The 17,326-nt window shown below is 42.2% G+C and overlaps 8 protein-coding genes across 8 annotated transcripts; 6 read left to right on the top strand and 2 right to left on the bottom strand.

Moving 5' to 3' along the window:
* The first annotated feature begins 2,061 nt into the window (after positions 1 to 2,061).
* Positions 2,062 to 2,801, top strand: LOC131795868 (histone H3). Its single transcript, XM_066158947.1, has one exon. The coding sequence runs from the start codon at positions 2,069 to 2,071 to the stop codon at positions 2,477 to 2,479; it is 411 nt and encodes a 136-aa protein (XP_066015044.1). The 5' UTR covers positions 2,062 to 2,068; the 3' UTR covers positions 2,480 to 2,801.
* A 1,246-nt stretch (positions 2,802 to 4,047) lies between these two features.
* Positions 4,048 to 4,734, top strand: LOC131788091 (histone H1-delta-like). The gene has a single exon (XM_059113464.1). It carries the CDS (start codon positions 4,068 to 4,070, stop codon positions 4,629 to 4,631), a length of 564 nt encoding a protein of 187 aa, XP_058969447.1. The 5' UTR covers positions 4,048 to 4,067; the 3' UTR covers positions 4,632 to 4,734.
* A 3,658-nt stretch (positions 4,735 to 8,392) lies between these two features.
* Positions 8,393 to 9,058, top strand: LOC136277225 (histone H3). The gene has a single exon (XM_066158946.1). It carries the CDS (start codon positions 8,393 to 8,395, stop codon positions 8,801 to 8,803), a length of 411 nt encoding a protein of 136 aa, XP_066015043.1. The 3' UTR covers positions 8,804 to 9,058.
* Positions 9,059 to 10,412: 1,354 nt separating this feature from the next.
* On the top strand, positions 10,413 to 11,815 carry LOC131795862 (histone H1-delta-like). The gene has a single exon (XM_059113461.2). It carries the CDS (start codon positions 10,432 to 10,434, stop codon positions 11,011 to 11,013), a length of 582 nt encoding a protein of 193 aa, XP_058969444.1. The 5' UTR covers positions 10,413 to 10,431; the 3' UTR covers positions 11,014 to 11,815.
* A 168-nt stretch (positions 11,816 to 11,983) lies between these two features.
* On the bottom strand, positions 11,984 to 12,554 carry LOC131795863 (histone H2B, gonadal-like). Its single transcript, XM_059113462.2, has one exon. It carries the CDS (start codon positions 12,512 to 12,514, stop codon positions 12,143 to 12,145), a length of 372 nt encoding a protein of 123 aa, XP_058969445.1. The 5' UTR covers positions 12,515 to 12,554; the 3' UTR covers positions 11,984 to 12,142.
* Positions 12,555 to 12,823: 269 nt separating this feature from the next.
* Positions 12,824 to 13,285, top strand: LOC131788092 (histone H2A-like). The gene has a single exon (XM_066158949.1). The coding sequence runs from the start codon at positions 12,835 to 12,837 to the stop codon at positions 13,213 to 13,215; it is 381 nt and encodes a 126-aa protein (XP_066015046.1). The 5' UTR covers positions 12,824 to 12,834; the 3' UTR covers positions 13,216 to 13,285.
* A 1,151-nt stretch (positions 13,286 to 14,436) lies between these two features.
* LOC131795864 (histone H4) lies at positions 14,437 to 14,945 on the bottom strand. The gene has a single exon (XM_059113463.2). It carries the CDS (start codon positions 14,932 to 14,934, stop codon positions 14,623 to 14,625), a length of 312 nt encoding a protein of 103 aa, XP_058969446.1. The 5' UTR covers positions 14,935 to 14,945; the 3' UTR covers positions 14,437 to 14,622.
* A 489-nt stretch (positions 14,946 to 15,434) lies between these two features.
* On the top strand, positions 15,435 to 16,353 carry LOC136277226 (histone H3). Its single transcript, XM_066158948.1, has one exon. The coding sequence runs from the start codon at positions 15,435 to 15,437 to the stop codon at positions 15,843 to 15,845; it is 411 nt and encodes a 136-aa protein (XP_066015045.1). The 3' UTR covers positions 15,846 to 16,353.
* Positions 16,354 to 17,326: the final 973 nt, after the last annotated feature.

The following is a 17,326-nucleotide window of genomic DNA, read 5'->3' as shown; positions in this document are numbered from 1 at the left end:
CTAAATTATTATAACAACATTTTAAAAAGTACATTTAAATGTCTAAAGAAATAATCATATGAATCTGAGATAATGAGCAGTTGTGAGTGCTAATTTTGGTTTTGAATGATGATTTAAATTGAATGTCTTCAGAGAGTGAGTTCAGTGGGTTAGCACCACGGTAGGAAAAAAAAATTGCAATAAAAACATTTCGCAGAACATTTTAGCATTTGAATTTATAAAGCATCCGTAAGTACTAAAACATGGAACGACCTAAAACCACCTACAACCACCTCAAAAATTTCAACAACCACTCACAAACAATCTAAAACCATCTAAAACAAGGCATAAATGTCTAAACTAAGGCGAGACGACAACATGTCACATACATGAAATACGAGAATCGAACAAAACCTCCACCTCCTCATGAAATCTTGCTCTACTTGGTTGTTTGTATAATCAACCATCTCACGAAATGAAATGCGAGAGCATGCCAATTATACTCCCGTGGGGACCCCCTCTCTTCTCCTTCCTTGCGACCATTTTTCACCAACTTAATAAAACTTTTATTTCTTTCTCTCTCCACCCTTAGGCTGCTGTAAAAATCAAAGAATCAAAGGTGGCTGCTAGAATTTTGACCAGAAAAATACTGAGCACTCGCTAACCAAAATTTATATACTTTACTGTATATTTACTAAGTCTCTCGCTAACTGACTTTCGGTGAGTCTGGTTGTTCGTGACCTTCGTCCATCGGACTCAGTTTGGGTGTATTGCACAACCCTCTTCAGTTGGGCGCCAAAATCGTTTATCGTTGAATCTTTCATTTCGACGTCGCTGGCGGTTTTTAGAAATTGCTTCTAATTCCTGTTTGAAAGTGAGCTGGTTTGATTTTGATTTTATGTTCAATTTATGCTAAAAATACAATCGGAAAGGGAAGAAACTGATGCAGGTAACTTACAAGCGAAGTATACAACTGGATTATATATAGTTTATGGAAAAACCTTATGGTTATATAAATATTCAACTGTAGAAACATGGTTAGAGGGAGGGAGGATAGAGGGACAAGAGAAAGCGGGCAAGTAATGCCGACGAGATTTCATTTGCTCTTCGTTTGCGCGCAATGTTCTTTTCCAAGCTCCTGCCCCATATCGTGCCGCGCGCGGATGGTGCAATTTATTTTCTTTTTCAAATTATCTATATGAACGGCACACATGTGTATTGATCATGACTTTCTTTGTATTTGGTGGCTCCTAAAGGAGCCGTTTGTTTAGTGTTAAGAGTGTCTGTCTAACCGCCAAATCCGTAAAGAGTGCGGCCTTGTCTCTTTAGAGCGTACACCACATCCATGGCTGTCACAGTCTTTCTCTTGGCGTGCTCGGTGTATGTCACAGCATCACGGATCACGTTCTCGAGAAAAACTTTGAGAACACCACGGGTCTCCTCGTAGATCAAGCCGGAGATTCGCTTGACACCGCCACGGCGAGCCAGACGACGGATGGCTGGCTTGGTGATACCTTGGATGTTATCACGAAGGATTTTTCGGTGACGCTTGGCGCCTCCTTTTCCGAGACCTTTACCTCCTTTACCGCGACCAGACATGTTGATTATCAGCCGTGTGTTTGAGTTATGGCAATTGAACGAACGTTATTAAGTTTTATATACAGAAAGATAAGACCTCTCAGAAAACAGAATGGGAATAAGGGTTGCTATTGGTTGAGTCAAATATCTAAGCATAATTTTACTGTTATAGCATAAATCACACGGTTTTCCCGCGCGCGTATGTTTCAATGGAAAACAAGTCTGCTCTATCCAAAAGTCACATGTGCACAACGCTAAAAATATTTGTTTTTCCTCTTTAGCTATGCTATGTGTTAAATTTAAGCAAGGATAATACTTAGCTTATGCCTAAACGACCTTCCATGTTACTTCGGATCAAAATAAGATCGCAGATCCGTGAAATTATTCACAGCTTTCGTACCTAACCAATCAAATCTCTTCATTTTGAGCCAATCACAAGTAAGCCCGCCAGGTATAAATCAATATCAATAAATAATTTCCCATCATCAGTTATTCAGAGTCGTTGAACAAGATGGCACGTACGAAGCAAACTGCACGAAAATCAACCGGTGGAAAAGCTCCCCGCAAACAGCTCGCCACAAAGGCAGCTCGTAAGAGCGCTCCTGCCACCGGTGGAGTCAAGAAACCTCATCGTTACAGACCTGGTACAGTCGCTCTTCGTGAGATCCGTCGTTACCAGAAATCCACCGAGCTGTTGATCCGCAAGCTACCCTTCCAGCGTCTTGTGCGAGAAATCGCTCAAGATTTCAAGACAGATCTGCGTTTCCAGAGCTCAGCTGTTATGGCCCTTCAAGAAGCTAGCGAGGCTTACCTTGTCGGTCTGTTTGAAGACACCAACTTGTGCGCGATCCACGCCAAGCGTGTCACCATCATGCCCAAGGACATTCAGTTGGCCCGCCGAATCCGCGGAGAGAGAGCATAAGTGGACTTCGCTTCAAATCACAAACGGCTCCTTTAGGAGCCACCACATGAATAAAAGCAATGACCAAACTATGAGCCCCTCAACAACCAACTTAACAGCGCTATGCTGGAGTTATGAAATGAGAAATTATACTATCTGAAATTGTCCTACTTAAAGCGCTCTGAGTGGCAAGTCCTAACCGCATAGGAATCACAGTTGTCCAACCTACAGCCGTTCATAGGAAAACTTATCTCCAGGATAAGCCAAACATACTAATTTTTCACCATTTATCATTTACATGTTATATCTGTCTCTAAAACATGTAATCTTTTTGGCGCTAATATTATGTAAATCATCAGCGCTCCCTGGTAAGTCTCGTCGTTACTCCCACGGGTTTCTTTCAGTTAAAACATGATACATTTTTCGAGAGTTATCAATTCGTAATAAAACACACTTTTACTTCTTTCACCAAATTAAGCACACTTCCTATCATGGTTGTGCATATAGTGGCGAACGTTGTTGCTTCAATCCTGTTTGTATCGTGAAACAGGTTTTTGTCGTCGTTCAAATTTAGATGCCGGTCTGTCTTTGAATTTGCATCGAAAGACTCATTTTTTACAGAAAGGCCTTACTTAGGACTCCGGCTTTCCGACCGTAACTATAGGATGTTTGCAAGTCCCGACCTACTACCTCGCGCCATAAAGGATCGTAACAGTGACTCTCTATCGATCGACAATAGAATATACTAGATACTCACAAGCAGTATGCTATTTCGCGTAGTTCTGAACTTCACTGCACAACGTAAAGGAGACCTGTTGCAGCATTTAGGAAGCACATCACATTGTCATCTTGTGTGCAATTTCTACTTTGTCAATAAACTTTATTTCTGAGAATACAGCTCTCTAACTCCACTCCGCTCGTGGCATAAAGTCTGCTCGAAAGTCGAGAGCGCGCAACTGATTCATGCATAAACAGCGTGTAAGAAAGCGAGGCAAATCCGCCACACTAAGCTGAGAACCTTGTTCCAGCACCACTGATTTTCAAACGATTGCTATTTAGCCATATTTTCGGGTCATTTTGCTCATTCAAGAAATTTAGCATACAGGTCACGTATAAAATGGCGGAAATTGTAGTTTTGTTCTTCTTGTTCAAATTTAAAGTCCACTCTGCCTTTGAATATGCATCAAAATGCTCATTTCTTCATACAAATTCAAACTCCAGGACCTCTTCTTTCCTAAAATGTCTAATTATATAATAAAGCGATTTAAAGAGACATTCTTTCGTCATTTATCCTAAGTTCTTTTTGGAATCACACCGCTTTGTAGACTTTTGACCGTAAAATGTCATTCTAACTTTGGGTAAATCAAAGTATATTTCACATATAATGTTTGCCATATAACGAAGCTAAGATCTATTTAATAGGCAAAGATTTGAAGTTCCTGAATTAGCTTGTTATCGACCAGAATGTCAAGCAAACTAACACAGTTTGAGCGACGCCATTTTGTAGCAATCATGTTTCCTCAGTGGTCCGTTTACTAAGTATAAGATCACCTTGCGCGCTCAATAACTCACTATTAGTCTTAGTTCCGAAGGTTCTACAGCACACAACATGTCCGAAGCAAAGTCTCCCGTTAAAAAGAAGCCAGCTGCGCCCAAAAAGCCAGCCGAGCATCCACCATATGCAGACATGATCAAAGCTGCTATCTTAGCGTTGAAAGAGCGAAATGGTTCTTCCCGCCAAGCCATCGAGAAGTACATCAAAGCCAACTACAAGGTTGGTGAGGTCGGCTCGCACTTGAAGATGGCTTTGAAGAGGGGTGTTACTAGTGGCAAGTTTGTCCACACCAAGGGAGTTGGTGCTTCTGGTTCTTTCAAGGTGCCCAAGGAGGAAAAGAAAGAGAAGAAGCCGAAGAAAAAGCCAGCTGCAAAGAAGAAGCCTGCTGCCAAACCAAAGAAGCCCGCCGCCAAAAAGGCAGCAGCGAAGAAACCAGCGGCGAAGAAGGCAGCAAAGAAACCCGCCGCCAAAAAGCCAGCAGCGAAAAAAGCTGCCGCTAAAAAGCCAGCAGCAAAGAAACCTGCGGCCAAAAAACCAGCAGCGAAGAAGCCTGCAGCTAAAAAGCCCGCCAAGAAAGCTCCGAAGAAATCTCCGAAGAAGAAAGCGGCCAAGAAATAGGGAGGACATAAACTCCTGATTTAAAAAACGGCTCCTTTAGGAGCCACCACATTTAAGAAAAAGTTATGACCAACTGAGTATTTAAACCGTCTTTGATAATCGAGTTTAACTTTTCGATAAATTTGGTTGTGGCCCCCACTAAAGTTTTCCCGATATTGGTCACTTTATCGTCAGCTAAATTCGGTTTTATGAGGATATCGCTGCTATAAGGATGCATAAAGGGCGAAGTTATTTTACGCATCAATTTTAGAATGGGCGCCTGAACCTGTCCTTGTTTATTTGTGACAATTTTCCTACGCACAGTCCATGACAGATACACTAGGTACATAGCGATGTTAACCTTGTCACGCATCGCGTTCCTCGCCTAGCTTAAAAGAAAGAGAAACGGGGAGGTTTATCTCAAAACTGCCTCCTTTTATCGCTCTGAGCAATCATCGGTCTCTGGAGAATATCTCCAGGCTAAGCAAAGTTATCATTCTTTCCCTGTAGCTTCCAAAGTTTTCTGTTTTTTGAAACTCCAAATTTGTCGAGTATGACATAGACCTTGCGGCATTTGTGCTCCACTTTGAAGCATAAAAACAAGCGGCGAAGCCGCAAAAGACTTGGGACTAATGACTAACGCTTTAAGCGCAAACAGGACCATTAGTTTCACAGGCTAGTTCTCGATCTTTTATGTTTTGAAAGTTGAGGTGCACTAAGAATGGGCTTAAGTGAATGTCTGACTCTACTACTGGGGTTCTTTTTCAGGCCGTCTGAGTCTCGCAGCTCATCCATGAATCAATAGCATATATTTCTGTTAAAGATCCCGCCGCGTCCAGTACACTGGCCGCTAAGAAGAGCTTCAAAATCCGGAGATCTATTGTAGATCGATCATCATTCAGGTACTTACTGGTGATAATTAAAGAAAAAAAATTTGGTTCTTCAAAGTTATAATTCTAATGTGACACTTTGCTATACACTTTGAACAATACTCCTCGCTTCCCTACCCGTCCTATCTATGACTCATGTTTGCTGCGCTCTTTCATTTTATTTGTTACATTTTGTTTCGCCCGGTCAAGAAACAGTTCACGCGTTCAGTTTAAAAACAGACCTTATACACAAAGAAAACACTAACCAAATCCAAACCATCATAGTCGATATTAAGGGAAATTTTCATTTAAGCTCGTATTACGTTAATGATTGACTTTCTTAACATTTGGTGGCTCCTAAAGGAGCCGTTTGTTTTGGCGGGAAACCCACAAAGTGAGTTTACTTGCTGCTGGTGTATTTGGTCACAGCCTTGGTTCCTTCACTGACCGCGTGTTTTGCCAGTTCACCGGGCAGAAGCAGCCTGATAGCGGTCTGGATTTCGCGAGAGCTGATGGTCGACTTTTTGTTGTAGTGGGCAAGGCGGGAAGCTTCGGGATTCTTGAGTTGGCGGGCAATGCTGCTCGTGACAACAAGAAGACAAGAATCATTCCCCGTCACCTTCAACTGGCTGTCCGTAACGACGAGGAGTTGAACAAACTTCTTGCCGGTGTCACCATCGCACAGGGAGGTGTTCTTCCCAACATCCAGGCTGTACTTCTGCCCAAGAAGACCGAAAAGAAACCCAAGGCATAAATCAGCTTTAACCCATAAAAACGGCTCCTGTAGGAGCCACCACATACTACAAAAGTCTTGACTAGCTGTAGACGATAAAGTGAATAAGAACTATCAAAATATCATCTCAGAACCCCTTCCCCCAGTTTCCAAATCCATGTCATAAATTGAAAAGTCTAAAGGTTCTTTTGATACCAATGTCGGCCAACGACTTAATACACTTTATAAATTTTTTCGCGCACCAAAATCGCAAAGGTTTGTAAATGTCGCGCCATTTTTATGTCGACATCACTGGCGGTTATAACAAATTGCGCCCAAATCAGTTTGAAAGCAGGGCTGGTTCGAGGGTAAGGCGGTGTGAATTTTATTGTACTGTCAATGTAACTCATGCGACCCGCAAGATAAAGATAAGATTGGAAATAAATGTGTTAACAGGGGTGCTTGGAAAATACAGCTTGATGGTCGTTTTAAATATTAAAATGGAAATACAAGGCTTGAGAGCAAACGGTGAAAGCGAGTCAGGGCTGCCATGTGATATAATGTTTGGGCGACTTTATTCATTTTTCTTTTGCATGCGATGTGCTGTTCTTCGCGCTTCAATACTTTACAGTGACACGCAGTTTGTTTAACAGTATGAGCGAAGGATATACGATTTTAATTCACGCATAAAAGGAAACAAAATTATTGGTCATGGCTTTTCTTATAATTGGTGGCTCCTAAAAGAGCACTTTGTATTGTGTCAGGGGGGTCTATCTAACAGCCATATCCGTACAGAGACAAGATCTTAGAAATAACGCCATCAGAACTTTTACTCGACGCAAACAGGCGTGAATTGCGCGCCAAAATTGTTTATCGTTGAATCTTTGATGCCGACGTTACTGGCGGTTATAAGAAATAGCGTCTAACTTCAGTTTGAAATTGAGCTGGTTTGATCCTGATTTTATAGTCAATTTATACTCAGGCGATTCATAAAAGAACACTCGGAAAGGATAGTGATGTAGGTAACTAACAAGCAACAAGCGAAGAATGCTCTTGGATTATGAATAGCTTTATGGAAAAACCTAATGGTTGTAAAAGTATTCAACTGTAGAAACAAGGTTAGAAGGAGGGAAGGTTGAGGGAAAAGAGAAAGCGGGCAAGTAATGCCAAAGAGATTTCGATTGTTCTTCGTATGCGCGCAACGTTCTTTGTCCGAGCTACTGCCCCATATCGTATTGCGTGCGGATGGTGCAGATATTTCCCTTGGCAAATTATCTGTATGTGCGAGATATAAGCGTTCGTAAAAAAACATACATGTGTATTGATCATGACTTTCTTTGTATTTGGTGGCTCCTAAAGGAGCCGTTTGTATTGTGGCAGGATGGTCTGTCTAACCGCCAAATCCGTACAGAGTGCGGCCCTGTCTCTTCAAAGCGTACACCACATCCATGGCTGTCACAGTCTTCCTTTTGGCGTGCTCCGTGTATGTCACAGCATCACGGATCACGTTCTCGAGAAAAACTTTGAGAACACCACGGGTCTCTTCGTAGATCAAGCCGGAGATTCGCTTGACACCGCCACGGCGAGCAAGTCGACGGATGGCTGGCTTAGTGATTCCTTGGATGTTATCACGAAGGATTTTTCGGTGACGCTTGGCGCCTCCTTTTCCGAGACCTTTACCTCCTTTACCGCGACCGGACATGCTGATTATCACTCTTGTGTTTGAGTTATGGCAATTAGACGGACGTTATTAGGTTTTATACAAAAAGATAAGACCTCTCAGAAAACAGAATGGGAATAAGGGTTGCTATTGGTTGAGTCAAATATCTAATCATCATTTTACTGTTATATTAACATGTATTAACATAAATCACACGGTATTCCCGCGCGCGTATGCTTCATCGGAAAACAAGTCTCTCCCATCCAAAAGTCACTTGTGAACTACGTTAAAAATAGTTTTTCCTCTCTATTTATGCTTTATGTTAAATTTAAAGGGAGAATAATACTTAGGTTATCCCTAAACGACCTTTCATGTTACTTCGGATCAAAATAAGATCGCAGATCCGTGAAACTATGCACAACTTTCGTACCTAACCAATCAAATCTCTTCATTTTGAGCCAATCACAAGTAAGCCCGCCAGGTATAAATCAATTTCAATAAACAATTCCCCATCATCACTCATTCAGAGTCGTTGCACAGAATGGCACGTACGAAGCAAACCGCACGAAAATCAACCGGTGGAAAAGCTCCACGAAAACAGCTCGCCACAAAGGCAGCTCGTAAGAGCGCTCCTGCCACCGGAGGAGTCAAGAAACCGCATCGTTACAGACCTGGTACAGTCGCTCTTCGTGAGATCCGTCGTTACCAGAAATCCACCGAGCTGTTGATCCGCAAGCTGCCCTTCCAGCGTCTTGTGCGAGAAATTGCTCAAGACTTCAAGACTGATCTGCGTTTCCAGAGCTCGGCTGTGATGGCTCTCCAGGAAGCTAGCGAGGCTTACCTTGTCGGTCTGTTTGAAGACACCAACTTGTGCGCCATCCACGCCAAGCGTGTCACCATTATGCCCAAGGACATTCAGTTGGCCCGCCGAATCCGCGGAGAGAGAGCATAAGTTGACTTCACTTCGAATTACAAACGGCTCCTTTAGGAGCCACCACATAAATAAAAGCAATGACCAAATTATGAGCCCCTCAACAACCAACTTAACAGCCTTAAGCTGGAAATATGAAATCAGAAATTAAACCGTATGAAATTGTCCTACTTAAAGCGCTCTGAGTGGCAACTCTGAACTGCATAGAAATCCTAGTTGTTTTACCTAAATCCATTCATACGAAAACACATTTTTATCTCCAAGATAAGTCATACATATCCTTTTTTCGACCGTTTATCATTTGCATGTTATATCTATCTCCTAGACGTGTATTTTTTTTGGCGCTAATATTATGTAAATCATCAGCGCCCCCTGGTAAGTCTTCGTTACTCCCATGGGCTCTTAAGTTAAAAACATGACGTATTTTTTCAAGAGTTATCAATTCGCAATAAAAGACAATTTTACTTCATTCACCAAATTAAGCATACTTCTTATCGAGGTTGTGCATAAAGTGGCGAACGTTGTTGCTTCAATCCTGTTTGTATCGTAAAACAGGTTTTGTCGTTCAAAATTAGATGCCGGTCTGTCTTTGAATTTACATCGAAAGACTATTTATACAAAGGCCTAACTTAGGACTCCGTCTTTCTGACCGTAACTATATGATGTTTGTAAACTTGAAGTTTCCCTTCTGGGGTGCTTGGTTTGTCCGGAAGCCCAGAGCCACTACCTAGCGCCAAAGAAGATCGTAAAAGTGACTCTCTATCGATCGACAATAGAATATACTAGATACTAGCAAACAGTATGCTATTTCGCGTAGTTCTGAACTTCACAGCACAACGTATAGGAGACCTATTGCAGCATTTAGCAAGCATATCACATTGTCATCTGGTGTGCAATTTCTACTTTGTCAATAAACTTTAATTCTGAGAATAAAGCTCTCTAACTCCACTCCGCTCTTGGTTTAAAGTCTGCTCGGGAGTCGAGAGCGCGCAACTGATTCATGCAGAACTAGCGTGTAAGAAAGCGAGGCAAATCTGCCACACTAAGCAGATAACCTTGTTCCATCAACATTAACTTTCAAACGATTGCTATTTAGCCATATTTTCGGGTCATTTTGTTCATTCAAGAAATTTAGCATACAGGTCACGTATAAAATGGCGGATATTTTAGTTTTGTTCTTCTTGTTCAAATTTAAAGTCCGCTCTGCCTTTGAATGTGCATCAAAATACTCATTTTTTCATACACATGCAAACTCCAGGACCTCCTCTTTCCTGATATGTCTAATTTTATAATGAAAAGCGATTTAAAGAGAGCTTCTTTCGTCATTTATCCAAAGTTCTTTTTGGAATCACACCGCTTTGTAGACTTTTGACCGTAAAATGTCATTCTAACTTTGAGTAAATCAAAGTATATTTCACATATAATATTTTCCATATAACGTAGCTAAATTCCTTTAAATAAGAAAAGATTTGAAGTTATTGTATTAGCTTGTTATCGACCGAAATGTAAAGCAAACTAGCACAGTTTGAACGACGCCATATTGTAACAACCCTGTTTCCTCGGCGGTTCGTTTACGAAGAATAACATCACCTTGCGCGCTCCAAGTAATCATTACTAGTCTCTGTTGCGAGGGATCTACAGCACACAACATGTCCGAAGAAAAACCCCCCGTTAAAAAGAAGCCAGCTGCGCCCAAAAAGCCAGCCGAGCATCCACCTTATTCTGACATGATCAAAGCTGCTATCTTAGCGTTGAAAGAGCGAAACGGTTCTTCCCGCCAAGCCATCGAGAAGTACATCAAAGCCAACTACAAGGTTGGTGAGGTCGGCTCGCACTTGAAGATGGCTTTGAAGAGGGGTGTTACCAGTGGCAAGCTTGTCCACACTAAGGGAGTTGGTGCTTCTGGTTCCTTCAAGGTGGCCAAGGAGGAAAAGAAGGAGAAGAAGCCGAAGAAGAAACCAGCTGCAAAGAAGAAGCCAGTTGCAAAGAAGAAGCCTGCTGCCAAACCAAAGAAGCCCGCCGCCAAAAAGGCAGCAAAGAAACCAGCGGCGAAGAAGACAGCGAAGAAACCCGCCGCCAAAAAGCCAGCAGCGAAGAAACCCGCAGCTAAAAAACCAGCTGCAAAGAAACCTGCGGCCAAAAAACCAGCAGCGAAGAAGCCTGCGGTTAAAAAGCCCGCCAAGAAAGCTGCGAAGAGTTCGAAATCTCCGAAGAAGGCTGCCAAGAAATAGGGAGGATAACAACTCCTCGTTTAATCAAACGGCTCCTTTAGGAGCCACCACATTCAACAAAAAGTTATGACCAACTGAGTAAAACACTGTTTCGATAATCGAGTTTAACTTTCCAATAAATTTGGTAATGGCCCTCACTAAGGTTTTCCCACTAAAGGTCGCTTTCTTGTTAGTTAAATTGGCTTTTATGAGGAAAGCGCTGCTATGGGGATACATAGGGTGCGTAGCAATGTTTCGAATGAATTTGGGAATGGGCGCGTGAACTTTTCCTTGCGTATTTGTGACAATTTTCAGACAGACAGTCCATGACAGATACACCAGTTACATGGCAATGTTACCCTCGTCTCACATCGCGTTCCTTCGCCTAGCTTAACATAAAGAGAAACAAGGCAAGGACTTTATCGCAGTAAACTGCCCCCTTTTATCGCTTTGAGCAACTCTCAGTCGCTGGAGAATATCTCTAGGCTAAGCAAAGTTAACTGTCTCAGCGTGTAGCTTTCAAAGTTTTCTGTTTTCTTGACTCCAATTTTGTCGAGTATCACACGTAGCTTGCGGCATTTGTGCTCCGCTTTGAAACATAAAAACAAGCGGCGAAGCCGCAGAAGACTTGAGACTAATGACAAACGCTTTAAGCGCACACAAGACCATTGGCTTCGCAGGCTAGTTGTTGATCTTTTAGCGTCGAGCACTTTGGCTGCTGAGAAAAGCTTCGAACTCCAGAGATCTATTGTAGATCGGTCACGCTCAAGGTGACCGAGAGGTGATAATTAAAAAAAAGAACTCTGGTTCTTCAAATTTTAATTCTTGCGTGACATTTTAAAAGAAATCATGAAAAATATTCTTCGCTTCCTACCCGTTTTATCTATGACTAATATTGCTTTGCTCATTAATTAGTTACATTTTGTTTCGCCTCGCCAAGGAAACAGTTCGCGCGGTATACATACGCTATACACACGACATACGCTAAGGCCATAGGAAAGCCACGAAAAACAGCACCAGGATTTTATTGAAACAGATGATAAAGCGATTTCAGGAGTACTTAACGGAGTTGTATTGGTCATGGACTTTTATAACATTTAGTGGCTCCTAAAGGAGCCGTTTGTTTTGGCGGGAAACCCACAAAGTGAGTTTACTTGCTGCTGGTGTATTTGGTCACAGCCTTGGTTCCTTCACTGACGGCGTGTTTTGCCAGTTCACCGGGCAGAAGCAGCCTGATAGCGGTCTGGATCTCGCGAGAGCTGATGGTCGACTTTTTGTTGTAGTGAGCAAGGCGGGAAGCTTCGGTGGCGATGCGCTCGAAGATGTCGTTAACGAACGAGTTCATGATGCCCATGGCTTTGCTGGAGATACCAGTGTCGGGGTGAACTTGCTTCAACACCTTGTAGATGTAGATAGCATAGCTTTCCCTTCTCTTTCCTCTCCTCTTCTTCTTTCCATCAGCAATGGCTTTAGCCTTTCCGGCTTTCTTCTCGCCTTTCTTTCCTGCAACTTTAGCTGGCATCTTATTATATCACAAAGATGAATAGATGTACAGAGCAACGCGTCTTGTATTTATATCAGAATCGTGAGAGGATCTATTAGCATACGGATCGAAATTCTCGATCAATGATTGGCCTGTTACGATATGCTAACCCCGGGGGTCAATTTGTATGTTATTATTATTATTATGTTACTCTTTACAAGGATATTAAATCACGCGAAACTTAAAGTTGATTGGTGCTTTTCTATCCTTCCTGCATAATGAACGAACTATAAATAACAGACTTGGTACAAGTTATCTATTCATTCTCATTGTTAACAGTTAAGCAATTCACGACAAACATGTCTGGTCGCGGTAAAGGAAAAGCTAAGGGCACCAAGTCCAAGAGCCGCTCATCCCGAGCAGGGCTTCAATTCCCAGTTGGTCGAATCCACCGTCTTCTCCGCAAAGGCAATTACGCTGAGCGAGTCGGCGCCGGTGCTCCAGTGTACTTGGCTGCTGTGCTCGAATACTTGAGCGCTGAGATTCTTGAGTTGGCGGGCAATGCTGCCCGTGACAACAAGAAGACAAGAATTATTCCCCGTCACCTTCAACTGGCTGTCCGTAACGACGAGGAGTTGAACAAACTTCTTGCCGGTGTCACCATCGCACAGGGAGGTGTTCTTCCCAACATCCAGGCCGTACTTCTGCCCAAGAAGACCGAGAAGAAACCCAAGGCATAAATCAGCCTTAACTCATAAAAACGGCTCCTGTAGGAGCCACCACATAATACAAAAGTCTTGACTAGCTGGACACGATACGACTATCAAATTCATCTCATAACCCCTCTTCCCAGTTTCCAAATTTATGTCATAAAATGAAAATCCAAATGTTTTCAAATGTGATACCAATGTCGCCCAACGACCAAATACACTTCATACAGTTTTCGCGCACAAAAATCGAAGAAATTAACGACTTTCGATATGTTATTCGACGCAAAGTTTTGTAAATCTCGTGCCAAAATCTTTTGTTGTTGAATCTTTTATGTCGATATCAATGGTGGCTATAACAAATTGCGCCCAAATCCATTTTGAAAGCAGGGCTGGTTTGCGGGTAAGCCGGTGTGAATTTCGTTGTACTGTCAATGTATCTCATGCAACCCGCGAAAAAAAAATCAGACAGGAGATGAAATGTGTTAACAGGCGTGCCTAGAAAATACAGCTTGATGATGTGTAGCTTGGAAGAAAACCATGGTTATTTTAAATATTACAATGGCAAAACAAGGCTTGAGAGTGAACAGTGAAAGCGAGTCAGGGCTGCCATCTGATAGAATGTTTGGGCGACTTAATTCATTTTTCCTTTGCATGCGATGTGCTGTTCTTCGCGCTTCAATACTTTACAGTGACGCGCGATTTTTTTAACAGAATGAGCGAAGGATATAGATTTTAATCCACACAGAAAGGGAAACAAATTTATTGGTCATGACTTTTCTTATAATTGGTGGCTCCTAAAAGAGCCGTTTGTATTGTGTTAGGGCGGTCTTTCTAACCGTCAAATCTATTCAGTGTTTACACGCACTAAAATCTTAGAAATAACGCCGTCGGAACTTTAACCTTGCCTGACGCAAATGTGAGTTGCGCGCCAAAAATCGTTTATCGTTGAATCTTTTATGCCGACGTTACTTGCGGTTATAAGAAATTGCGTTTAATTCCAGTTTGAAAGTGAGCTGGTTTGATTTTGATTTTATGCTCAATTTCATAAAAGAACACTCGGAAAGGGAGGAATGTGATGCAGGTTACTAACAAGCAACAAGCGAAGTATGCAGCTGGATTAGGAATAGCTTTATGGAAAAACATAATGGTCGTATAAATATACAACTGTAGAAACAAGGTTAGAGGAAGGGAAGGTAGAGGGAAAAGAGAAAGCTGGCCAGTAGTGCCAACGAGATTTTATTTGTTCCTCGTTTGCGCGCAAGGTTCCTTTTCCGAGATACTAGCCCAAATCGTGACGCGAGCGGATGGTGCAGTCATTTTCTAAAGCAAATTATCTGTATGAGCGAGATATAAGCGATCGCAACAAATATGATCATGACTTTCTTTGTATTTGGTGGCTCCTAAAGGAGCCGTTTGTATTGTGGCAGGATGGTCTATCTAACCGCCAAATCCGTACAGAGTGCGGCCTTGTCTCTTCAGAGCGTACACCACATCCATGGCTGTCACAGTCTTTCTCTTGGCGTGCTCGGTGTATGTCACAGCATCACGGATCACGTTCTCAAGAAAGACTTTGAGAACACCACGGGTCTCCTCGTAGATCAAGCCGGAGATTCGCTTGACACCGCCACGGCGAGCCAGACGACGGATGGCTGGCTTGGTGATACCTTGGATGTTATCACGAAGGATTTTTCGGTGACGCTTGGCGCCTCCTTTTCCGAGACCTTTACCTCCTTTACCGCGACCAGACATGTTGATTATCAGCCGTGTGTTTGAGTTATGGCAATTGAACGAACGTTATTAGCTTTTATACAGAAAGATGAGACCTCTCAGAAAACAGAATGGGAATAAGGGTTGCTATTGGTTGAGTCAAATGTCTGAGCATAATTTTACTGTCTTATTAACATGTCTTAGCATAAATCACACGGTATTCCCGCGCGCGTATGTTTTCGATGGAAAGCAACTCACTTCCTGATCCAAAGTTTCTTGAAACATTCGCTGCGAATTGTTTTTGCTCTCTAGCTATACTATATATTAAATTTAAAATGAGGATATTATTTGGCTTATGCCTAAACGACCTTCCATGTTACTTCGGATCCAAATAACATAGCAGATCCATAAATTATTCACAGCTTTCGTACCTAACCAATCAAATCTCTTCATTTTGAGCCAATCACAAGTAAGCCCGCCAGGTATAAATCAATTTCTATACATAACTTCCTATCATCAGTTATTCAGAGTCGTTGAACAGGATGGCACGTACGAAGCAAACTGCACGAAAATCAACCGGTGGAAAAGCTCCACGCAAACAGCTCGCCACAAAGGCAGCTCGTAAGAGCGCTCCTGCCACTGGTGGAGTCAAGAAACCTCATCGTTACAGGCCTGGTACAGTCGCTCTTCGTGAGATCCGTCGTTATCAGAAATCCACCGAGCTGTTGATCCGCAAGCTGCCCTTCCAGCGTCTTGTGCGAGAGATCGCTCAAGATTTTAAGACAGATCTGCGTTTTCAGAGCTCCGCGGTAATGGCTCTTCAAGAAGCTAGCGAGGCTTACCTTGTTGGTCTGTTTGAAGACACCAACTTGTGCGCCATCCACGCCAAGCGTGTCACCATCATGCCCAAGGACATTCAGTTGGCCCGCCGAATCCGCGGAGAACGAGCTTAGGCGGACTGCACCACTACAAAACACAAACGGCTCCTTTAGGAGCCACCACATGATTAAAAGCAATGACCACGTAAATATTTCCTCTCTAGAGGGAAATATCTTTTCAGGCCCAGCATTTCCACACATTCCAAATCTAAACCTTTTTATGCACTCACAGAATGTCTTTCGTCATCTTTAACGTCGCTTTCTGACTTATGGCCTCTAGAAAATCGGCATAACTTGAAGATAAGATCGTGTGAAGATGGATGTATCACTGCTTTTAAAAGGAGTGGCAAAATAGAAAGTGAAAAAAAAATTCGGCTGAATAGTAGAGTAGAATTAATTACTTGCACACGAAATAACAAGGGCCCATTTTGTCTCGTCTTTCTTTACAAAAACAGGACTCACAAGGGGAGGGTCTTCGAATGAACCAAAACGTTTACATTTCAACTTTATGCTTCAGTTCCTCCTTGGTGAAAATTGTTTCTTTTCTAACTTCCTAACTCTTTGATAATCATTGAAATATTTTTGACAGCAACGGTTTTTTCACGTTGACTTAGGTTTTTAAGATAAAGGAATCTGTGTAGCAGTGATTGTCAAAAGAAATATGATAGCTAACAATTTGGTAAAATATGACCGGCAAAACAAGACATCAGAGCGTGGAGAACTACTTCGAAATGATCCTGAGTAGTAGGTGCCCTCGTGTGACTCTCGCCTAGCTCGCGCGTTTCCCGCCAAGTTCACGCTCCTTTTTTTCCTCCTTTTGTTTTACTACAGGAAACTTGTAGGTTATTTAAAAACAAAAGTAATTTGACAGGCGAAGTATGAGCACTATGTTGTCATCCCCTCTTACTTTTCCGATGGGCACTTCCCTTGTAAAAATTGCACAGACGCTCGTCGGAAACATTTGAGAGCGCCCACAAAAATACTAAGATAGTGTGTTATGTAGATGACCTTCCGGCTGGAGTTTCACGTTGCTGGAGCTCACACATGCAAAGCGTGGTATTTTCACAATTGAACAGATGGACTTTTTTTTTTTGGCTTTCTCGAGACATGAGCTTAAAACGCCTCCGGTAATTTTGTCAGATGTTCATGCTTTAGTTGGGCAAAAGAAAAAAGGAAACTTTATTTTGTGTTATGTGAATCTCAAGAATGCGTTACGTTTATTTAGTTGAATTCCTGACGGAAATTTTGCCAAAAATTTTCTTGATTACTGCAATGTCCAATTCTCTAGTGTAGATCTAAATAATTTCTCATGCAGAGCGATACGGCGAAAAACAGCCTTTTGAATGAAGAGACGAAAAGAAAACAAAAGATAAACCAGGGTCATTTTTATGCCTTTGAGTGCTTTCTTTTGTGTCTTATCTTTTTCTGCTCTAAATACGCTCTTCCTCCTTTTAGGCTACGCCCTGATAAGAGTGTATTATCGGGGAATTTGAATTCGAGATCCAGGCATAAGTTACAGTCTTCTTCAACCTCTCTTCAAACATTTCTCGGTATCA

Source organism: Pocillopora verrucosa, chromosome 12 (assembly GCF_036669915.1).
Source record: "Pocillopora verrucosa isolate sample1 chromosome 12, ASM3666991v2, whole genome shotgun sequence".
NCBI classification, from domain to species: Eukaryota; Metazoa; Cnidaria; class Anthozoa; order Scleractinia; family Pocilloporidae; genus Pocillopora; species Pocillopora verrucosa.
This window is presented reverse-complemented; position numbering and strand designations above follow the sequence as displayed.

Coding starts and splice junctions, on each gene's coding strand:
- LOC131795868 (XM_066158947.1), top strand. CDS start 2,069: ATGGCACGTACGAAGCAAACTGCACGAAAATCAACCGGTGGAAAAGCT.
- LOC131788091 (XM_059113464.1), top strand. CDS start 4,068: ATGTCCGAAGCAAAGTCTCCCGTTAAAAAGAAGCCAGCTGCGCCCAAA.
- LOC136277225 (XM_066158946.1), top strand. CDS start 8,393: ATGGCACGTACGAAGCAAACCGCACGAAAATCAACCGGTGGAAAAGCT.
- LOC131795862 (XM_059113461.2), top strand. CDS start 10,432: ATGTCCGAAGAAAAACCCCCCGTTAAAAAGAAGCCAGCTGCGCCCAAA.
- LOC131795863 (XM_059113462.2), bottom strand. CDS start 12,514: ATGCCAGCTAAAGTTGCAGGAAAGAAAGGCGAGAAGAAAGCCGGAAAG.
- LOC131788092 (XM_066158949.1), top strand. CDS start 12,835: ATGTCTGGTCGCGGTAAAGGAAAAGCTAAGGGCACCAAGTCCAAGAGC.
- LOC131795864 (XM_059113463.2), bottom strand. CDS start 14,934: ATGTCTGGTCGCGGTAAAGGAGGTAAAGGTCTCGGAAAAGGAGGCGCC.
- LOC136277226 (XM_066158948.1), top strand. CDS start 15,435: ATGGCACGTACGAAGCAAACTGCACGAAAATCAACCGGTGGAAAAGCT.